Source organism: Macrobrachium nipponense, chromosome 3 (genome assembly GCF_015104395.2).
Source record: "Macrobrachium nipponense isolate FS-2020 chromosome 3, ASM1510439v2, whole genome shotgun sequence".
Taxonomy (NCBI): Eukaryota; Metazoa; Arthropoda; class Malacostraca; order Decapoda; family Palaemonidae; genus Macrobrachium; species Macrobrachium nipponense.
In genome coordinates, this window is record NC_087202.1 from 129,900,014 (window position 1) to 129,909,177 (window position 9,164).

At 40.4% G+C, this 9,164-nt stretch overlaps 1 protein-coding gene across 1 annotated transcript in view; it reads right to left on the minus strand.

Moving 5' to 3' along the window:
- The window catches only part of LOC135222057 (transmembrane protease serine 11F-like), a 70,652-nt gene extending 68,392 nt beyond the window's left edge, over positions 1–2,260 (minus strand). The window contains exon 1 of the mRNA XM_064260199.1: positions 2,035–2,260. Coding sequence (XP_064116269.1) covers positions 2,035–2,057 — 23 coding nt within the window. The 5' untranslated portion in view covers positions 2,058–2,260. The remainder of the gene's footprint in view (positions 1–2,034) is intronic.
- Between the last annotated feature and the right edge of the window lie 6,904 nt (positions 2,261–9,164).

Sequence of the window (9,164 nt, forward strand, 5' to 3'; positions counted from 1 at the left end):
CTGACCCCACACACTGATTTAGCCAAATGCGTCATTTTTAATGACAAAGACAAAACGTTCCTAACACAATGAAAAATGGAAGAAAGGAGATACTTTTGTAAATGAATCAACTACTGACCACCCAAGGTTAGTCCCTAACCTTAAGAGATTACAACCTTCCTGAAAAGAAGTGCAGGAGTATATATAATATATCTATATATATATATATATAGTATAATATATATATATATATATTATATATATATATAAATAGATATATATATATAATGTGTGTGTATAAATTTCCGATCATGTAAGGATTTGCAAACCCATTATTTTTCAAGACAATATTGTACCACTTCGAATTACTTATAAATATATATATACACATAAATATATATAAATCGAAGTAAGTGGTATAATATTGTCTTGAAAAATAATGGGTTTGCTAATCTTGACATGATAATAAATTTCTAACTCACATCAGTTTCGAACCCATGTCTTTCAATTGAAAGACGAGAATGCTGCCAACCATGTAATATATATATGTTATTATATAATATATATATGTATATGTATATATATCTATATATATATATATATATATATATATATATATAGATATTAAATATGGGCATGTTCCTGATGCATTTTCCACCAAGCTGACCTTAGTTCAGAAGATCCTTTTCCTGAAGTCCTTCATTTTATGTAGGGTCAAATTCGGAGAGCATTTGTCTGCATGAGCAGATACGACGTCATATCAATTAATCTTTTGAGTAGAATTTCTGCCCTTCCAGTTTTCTCTAAGGCTGCTAAACAGTGACAACGGAATGTCTTCTACGAGTAATTGGGAACTTGGATTCTCTCCTCTTGACGGGGGTGGGGGGGTGGGGGGTGCCTGAAGAAGCAACTGCGCAAATTGGTATCTAGGGTTCCATTTTAGATCTCACGAGATGTATCCACAACACCGAATTTCCATATTAAATACATTGTTGTCCCTGACGTGTTAAAATTTATCCCGGACATGTACCTCATTTTCTTTTGTCGAATGTACTTTATGCGCGCCTGCTGGATCTATCGTGACTAAATGAATCTATTCATTCCCTTTCAGAAGCAATGTGATATGCGGTCGTTTGAAAAAGAAAAAGAGAATCCGTAGTAACGCTTGTCATCGATTAAAGAACCGCTGAATCAAGGATGAACACTAACTACCTTGTGCACTAAAACTTTACCTTTTGGTGAATAAGAGGCCACAATTATGTGGCAACGATACGTAATGAAATCATGAGTCCATATAATTTCTAAATACAGACCAAAGGGGCTACTGTCCCATTTCTGCTTGCGTACTTTACTCAGCTTAAAACATGTAAGCGAATGGAAGCTCTTATGTGTTTGTAGTAACCTTTTTTTCCTTTCTTTATTTTAGACTTTAACAAAAATCATCAATACCAATAACTTCTAAACAATTCTGAATTTTTATTGACGTTTTCTTGAAATGGAAGCAAATGTTCTCATTACATTCAAAACTTATTATGAACGCTGATGGAATCATTCATGTGTTGTCTTTCGAAGAATAGAAATCCCAGAAATTGAGTCACTTGAAGAATAGAAATCCTACAAATTTACGAGGTAAGCTGTAATAATAGGCAGACAAAAGGAAAGATGAAAAATAATGCTTCCAGTATTCATGTGGATGGAAAGTCAAGCGCTACAGAGGTGGAAGGCGTTTTTTCCCTGAGGGTACTACAAGCAGCAGACGCATTGTATGGTGTAACTTGTAGATCTCCATTATGAAGGGAAAATGAGTAGTTTCATCAAACTCATGGGAATGTGGAGATAGCAGTTTTATTTCATAACCTGTATATACTGCCGTATTGTTGTTATACTTCATTTTTATGACTACTATAATCATAGAACCGCCACCAAAAACCTCGACAGGACTTGGTAAAGGAAATCTCTCCAAGATACAAATGCGATGTGTTAATGTAACTGAAAAAGTGTAGTAACTACGAAGCCCTCCTTCAGCACGACCAGTTTCAAGTCACTAGTACTTACAGAAATAAAGTGAGGCGTCCCATGGCGACGAAAACCCTCCGAGGTGTAGCAACCTCGACAAATACGTAGAACGTTGTCAGTCCAAATCTCTGAGGTCTTGAAACTTCAGGAGCACTAACAAATCTAGACTTGCTTTCGCTGTCCTATGACCGCGAGTAACCCAACTGCGAGAGTGGGAATGTGTGCGTACCTGTGTACGCCAGTGTAGTTTGTACACCGAGAGTTCCTGCCCTGGATTGGTCTTGGGTGAGGAGACTTTCCTATTGGATGGAGGAGGGTTTGGCCCCAGAGTTGCCAGATAGGCATCTTCCAAACTGCCAGAAATTCCAGTTGTTGAAATTAGAATTTCTCTTTGTATTATTTTAGACAGCACAATTTTTTATGACTACACTCCTACTGAGTAATATGCTGTATTTCGCGTATTTTGGCTGCCATCCAAAATCTATACTAATTTCCCTAACAGGTTTAATATACATAATCGTTTCTCTTTTGGCTCATTTCACACAGGAACGTGACAGCGAGTCTATTTTATTCATGCAGATACTGCCATAGACAAAATCATGCTCATAATTTATGGAAACAACTGAAAGCCTGGAAAATCCAGCGAAAAAACACATCCATTTCAAGCGTCCATTCCAAAGTGACCGCAGTATCTTATATGAAAATAAATGTCGGTAAACTGGTTTCTGGGTCAATGGAAGTTTTGACTTCAATGTCAAAAAGATACGAAATGCCAAGACTGACTAACTTGCAGAAACCTAGATTACTAACTAAGGAAATCTCAAAGATTCTGGCAACGCTAAATTATTACAGTCACGCCTACCACCGCCCCCCCCCCCCCCCCCACACCCCCCCCCCTCCTCGAGATAACGGCCTCGGCCATCAAGTCCTCCTCCTCCTCCTCCTCCTCCTCCTCCTCCTCCTCCTCCTCCTACTCTGTACTTGCGCTGCAGCATCCTGATTTCTCCAAAACCCTCCACTGCTACAATTCGTTATCTAAAAATTATGCCATCACTACAGCTGTCCTTGTCTGATCTTACAACTCTGCATTTTGATTTCTTTATTATTATTGTGAGCAATACTGCTCATCCTAATCGTTGTCTGTCGATGAACTACATAACAGATTGTCTTCACACCAAAACGTACAGCCTCCCGGACATCTGTCAATTTCCAGGTTCATGAATTGATACTGTATCAGAATCCTATGTATCTGGCATTATTTATCATGACAGCAATGATTGCTGATAATATATATCTGCTTGGATGGTTTCAGGAAAAAAAAACACTTGTGAATAACGATTTCGAAAAGAGAAAGCCCGACCTGTTGTGACAACCGAACTGAAATCTGCGTCTTACTCTACCGAGAGAGAGCGAGAACAGCTTTTCTCCCGCTGACTTCAAATAAGGTGGACGGACAATTGGCTAAAAGATGCGACACCAGGGGCCCGCATTCCCTAAAGCCACTGGCCACCGCAGAGGGCCCACTAGAAGTACGGTGCGAGGACAGATGTTTTTTATAAGTGTCGGTGTATTTCCTATTTCCTTCCGGTATATTTTGCATGCAAGCGAATTCTTGGCGTGAATAAAAAAACTAAATGATATTAATAGTTATAGGGCAATCAGTAAGTACATCGTGTCGGGAAATTACATCGGAAATCATTGTGCTAATGTACCACGAATCTGACTTTTTTTTCAAATATGCTGTGACTATGTGGAAAAATTGCAAAAACCTCTAATACTGATTTTTATGCACCATAGGAATCGCAACCACTTTCAGTTACTTATGCTGTTGGGCTCTTGCAAAACTTGGCCTAAGGCTGTGCTATTCACTTTTCTTCAGTCCACGAAAAATCAGCTTTTGATTTGGAAGAGACTGCACAGTATTATGTCGTTAATTGTACTGATAAATTGACGTCCTGTTGCATGACCAAAGCAGCAACTAGGTGTGTGTGTGTGTGTCCGTATTGCGTGTGCTGGGGATATACAATACAACAATTAAAAAAGCCATTGTTCTCTGTTGAATTTTCCTCCTCGCCAAGTTGCCTGAGATACTGTTCGTTTAACGCCACACCCAAACACAGAAATGCAAAACAGGCAGCACTGAAGGAATATGAGATTAAGACCAAGTGCTGGGACCAATGATGTCATTCAGCGCTGAAAGGAAAACTGAGGGTATAGAGGTCTGGAAGGTGGTAATAAGAGGAAACCCTGGTAATCGTATTATGAAACGATTGTTAGGAGAGTGTGAGAGTAACATGGAAGAAAGAAGATACACAGACAGAAAAACTTCAAGCTTAAATATAATGATAAGATTTGATTTAGCTTTTCCCATCTCTACAGTTGAAATCATTCTCATCAATAAGGAACAAATGTTCGATGAGAATGACCAATGCAACGGTTACGTATTATATTAGTTGCAAAATAAATTGAAATGAATTCCATCTGCGTCGGTGTTTAGTGTGGGGAACTTGATTCACGACGAATCTCATTAGTATGCAAGTTAAAATACGAGAAACTATTTGGCAAAAATTAAGACGGTAGGTGCAGAGGCGGAGGAGAAAAATAAATCCTAATTAATGACTAGCGCTCACATATGTGTTTGTCGTAATTATGATTATGATACTGGAAAATAATGATGACTGGCCTCTCGAACGCAAGAACTGTGACAGGGAAAGTCCAGCGGCCAGACAGTATGAAAGGACGAGTAGAATTTTTTCTTCATAGCAAACGCATCCAACTTCAGCATTATTCGTAATCCTTCAGCCGTTCGCGCTCTCAGGTGTGAATAAAACCCTGGCTCGCTATCTTCTAGAGAAACAGGGGGATTTCGTGGCCGTCCATATTAGAGGCATCCTTCTTACAAACTAGCGATAACATTCTTGGCCAGAAAGGTATCCCCACCCGGGGGCCACACTCTTTCGCGCCCTTTCTCTGAAAATAACCAAACAATATTATGCTGGTATCTTAAATTCATATTCGAGTTTTCCTTGGATCACAGCTGTCACTCTCATAGTTTCGGTTATCTGTCTTACAAGAGATGTAAAAGTCATAATATACTAGTCTTTTTTACCCGCCAAGTTTATTCCACGACTGCTGTCATGAACTTCTGTGCTACGAGTTACAGTACACAGTTCTACATCTCTCGTCATTGCATATAAATGCCACCACAAGGGACATTTTCGTGCGATGAGCAGCACTTGAATGATCAAAGTACCAATAAAATATCTGCAAGAAGCTTTTCCCTACGTTCATTGTAAACACTACTTGAAATAATAATAATTCGTGCTTCGGTAAATATCAGCCCATTTCTATGCCTAGCTACTTATCCATAATCTGGTGTCCATCCTTCTTACTCAATTCACAGAGCACTCAACGCAAAAGTTGACTGATCATTAGCGATCTTTGTATTCCGCTCCCGTTACAAAGAACAAAAGAATCTAATCGAGATTCATGGCATTCTTTGTAAGGAAGATCTTTCATAAATACCCGCATCCGTTAAGACTCAATTTCATGACAAACATTTATACTTCCGAGCTGAGAACCTGCATCGTACTGCAAAGCTGCCTTTTCTTTTATCCATGATGTCCCGAAGGCTCGGTCTTGGCCAAGAGTCCCTAGTAGCTGACGTGTTAACTGATTTCTCCCCACATATCGAAAAAGTCAGTCATAAGGTTTTTAATTGCAACAAATGGATATAAATGCCAGTCAATAGCAAACACGTACTAATTACATCATAGTCCATTCAAAGTTATTACGTTCTCCATGTATGTTAGTGAAGAAACCAGATGGCTCTCTTAGGATGTGTACTAGATTACCGGAAACGTATTTTCCATCAGTGGGGGCCTGGCAATTACCCCAATTTATTGCCTCCTACAGATCAATTACTTGATAATATTGGGCAAGCCAAATTTGTTTTTGGCTTCATTAACTCCCGTCTGGCACCGCGTCCGGTGGTCGTATTTTCTGGAACACCTGCTTGAGAAGTGGCCGGAGGAATAATTCGTCGATGTCATCCGATTTCCAATGTCCTGTTGATAGGTTCATATTGTTGGTGTCGTGAAATCCCTCAAGATGGGGGATTACTGGTAGGCTGGTGACAATGGCTATATGGCATACCCTAAGGAATGGTAATCGGTCTGTCACGAAGGACGAGTGAACAAAGCACGATTTTATTACAAAAATAAATATTCACCTCCCATAACTACACTTACAATAATCTAAAGCAAATACGTTTATATTACAAAATACTGATTGCCTTCGGGGACGGCCACGTGGCCCCTAAGAGATTCACAGATCAACTCTACTAAAGAAAAACCAATAAATTCATTAATTAATAGTCAGCGCAGGTCAGTGAACATGGCATCTCTACTTACAGTTACGTTACTCGGCAGAAGGGCACAATTCAATGAACACTAATACAATTAACTAATGAATGCACATGGTGGCGAATGATCTAGCCGGCGACCAGAGAGAGAGAGAGAGAGAGAGAAATTATGTGGAGCCTACCTCGATGAGGTTCGGTGAACAAAGGATCTCACCTTCACTTTTGGCGCATTGTGTATGATCAATTAGGCATTACTCTAATGCCCCTGATTCGATCCCTGGTCCCAGTAGGATAGCTCAGTAACAATTTATGTGATGAAAAGAAACATTTCCCACCACCTGGTTGAAAGAAACTCCCAAATACAGATAAATACGCACGAATGCACAGAGACCCAGCTACGTATTCCATTACTTCCAATTCAGGGGCGCATCAGATTCAAGTTGAGGAAAGACTGTGCACTTGCCTTTTCACGACATCCTCTACCCCTTCAAGAGACGGAGGAACCCGAGGCGGAAGGGAAGGTTTAGACTGGTGAGGCAGGGCGCATGAACACAATGGCCGCATGAACACGATGGCCGTGGCCAAGGCTCACTCGCAGCTCTATGGCTCGAGTCCAGCTCACAACGACAACTCACATGTTCCTATCAGAGTGATCACTTGACTAACTCAGAAAGTACAAAGCCTATAGATTCCATAATCAATGACAATCGCAATGCATCACTACTCAATTGGACAATATGTAAATAGTCAATACATTACCAGGTAAACTGACAATGCACAAAGGTTTGCAACCAACAACATATGAATGGACAAAAAATTAAGGAGCAAATCAATCAGTAAGGCAATACATCGATAAGCAATATGCAATGAAATCAATAATGTGATAAACAAGCAATCAATACAGTAACACACTGATAGGTAATAAGCCTTGCAATTAATAATATGCAATAAGCAATCCATAGGCTATAAGCAATGTAATCAATAATGTAACACATCTATAGGCAATAAGCAATCAATAATGCTGTAAGCAAGTCATCAATAATGTAGGCAAATACACCTTGCAAGTAAGGGTGTATCATTACCAATCTGATATAATGCTGAAAATCATGCGAAAGGAATACGTCAATATTCTAAACATTGTAAGGGTTATCAATCCAAATCATGAAAAGGTAATGTGTAAGGTATGCACCAGCAATATCTGTCTTCCCTCGGGAATTACAAAAGATTCATGGCTCGTCACTACGAGCATCCATTAGCACAAATGATTGACTGTGTTCGTCAGAACGAGTAAACTTTATTTCGCTAGTTCAATAGCAAGAGATTCTCTTTGCAGAATGGCACAGTTTCTGCTAATGCTCCTGAAAACGTAATGATTGTATAAAGTCACAGCAGTTAAATAACATAATTCTCTGTACAGAGACACTTGAGGGATAACCTTTCACCCATGAGTAGATTATGACTCATACAATGATACATTAGAAAGAATAGAGCAAAATACAACTGCATACATATACATTTCTTCACTCTCTCAACAGCATCTGCCATCCGCCATTGCTGGAATCACGAGACATAAACTTATGAATTAGCCCTAAAACCTTCAGGTCTCTTATCAGCTCCCACTCTTTGAAGTTCACCTCTGAAAAAATCAACACTCAACACTACACTATTCTGTCTCTTACCCACTCCAACATTTTCTGTCTCTGCTTGATAGCGGCTTTCCTTATCGGTCTTGTACCAGCACTGTCCACTCCATTCAGACCATTTTGAACAACTGGTTTCGGTTTCATTTACTCGAGTCTCTCAGTCTGTCGAGTTACTCTCTACACTATCTTCCAACCCATTCAGGTCGCCTGCTTCTGATCCACTTTCCTCTTCGATTTCTTCTTCACTGGCTTCTCTTTCATCATCATGGGTATTCACGTCCAGCAGCACGATGTGTTCCACTGCTCTCAGATGCCCCTCGCCTTCGAAGAGAGCCTGTAAGGAACACATTACCCCACAGTTGTCAGGACAAACAGTAACAATTTTGCCCAACGGCCATTAAATGCGCGTTCATTGCTCCACCTTTACCCACACAATGTCGCCTATGCGCAGCACAGTCACTGGGCTCTATCTAAAATCATTGTCTCTCTTGAAGCGACCTCAGGTAGCCCTGTTGCCAGTACCACTTGAAGTGTTCAAGGGCTTCGTGAGATGAAAGTACTGATGCTTCAATTGCTTGTTAGTTAGAGTTTGGTACCACAAATTAGGTGAGAGGGCGTGAGCTCTTCATTTTCCCTCATATATCCCCCACTTACATCAGAGGGTGGTTTTTGACGACGGCTTCGGCTTCTTTAACAAGGGTGAAAAGGCTGCTCTTCCTGAAAGACGTTACGCTGTAAGGTAGTCTCCAGCATGTGCTTTACCACTCCTATCAATCTTTCAAAGAAGCCTCCCTTCCATAGAGACCTCAGAGTCTGGAAGGTCCATCAGATCCCCCTTTCTCGGAAGAAGTGTCGGGTGACATCTTCGTACACCTCACTTAAGGTGCTTGCAGCACAGGAGGTCATGGGATTGTCACTATATATTTTCGAGGGTGTCCTGTGTATAGCAGCAAATCTTCTAAGTAACAATACACATGTTTTGGCATCCAGACTGCTGCAGTATTCCAGATAAACTGCACAATTGGTTATGCAAGTGATGATGAGGAGGTACCCTATCCCCACCTTCAACTCATATGGGGCCAGTGTGGTCGACCCCAACGTTAGTGAAGGGTTGTGTCAGGTATGTTCTGTCAGTTGGGAGGGGAGGAGGTGGAGGATGGCTG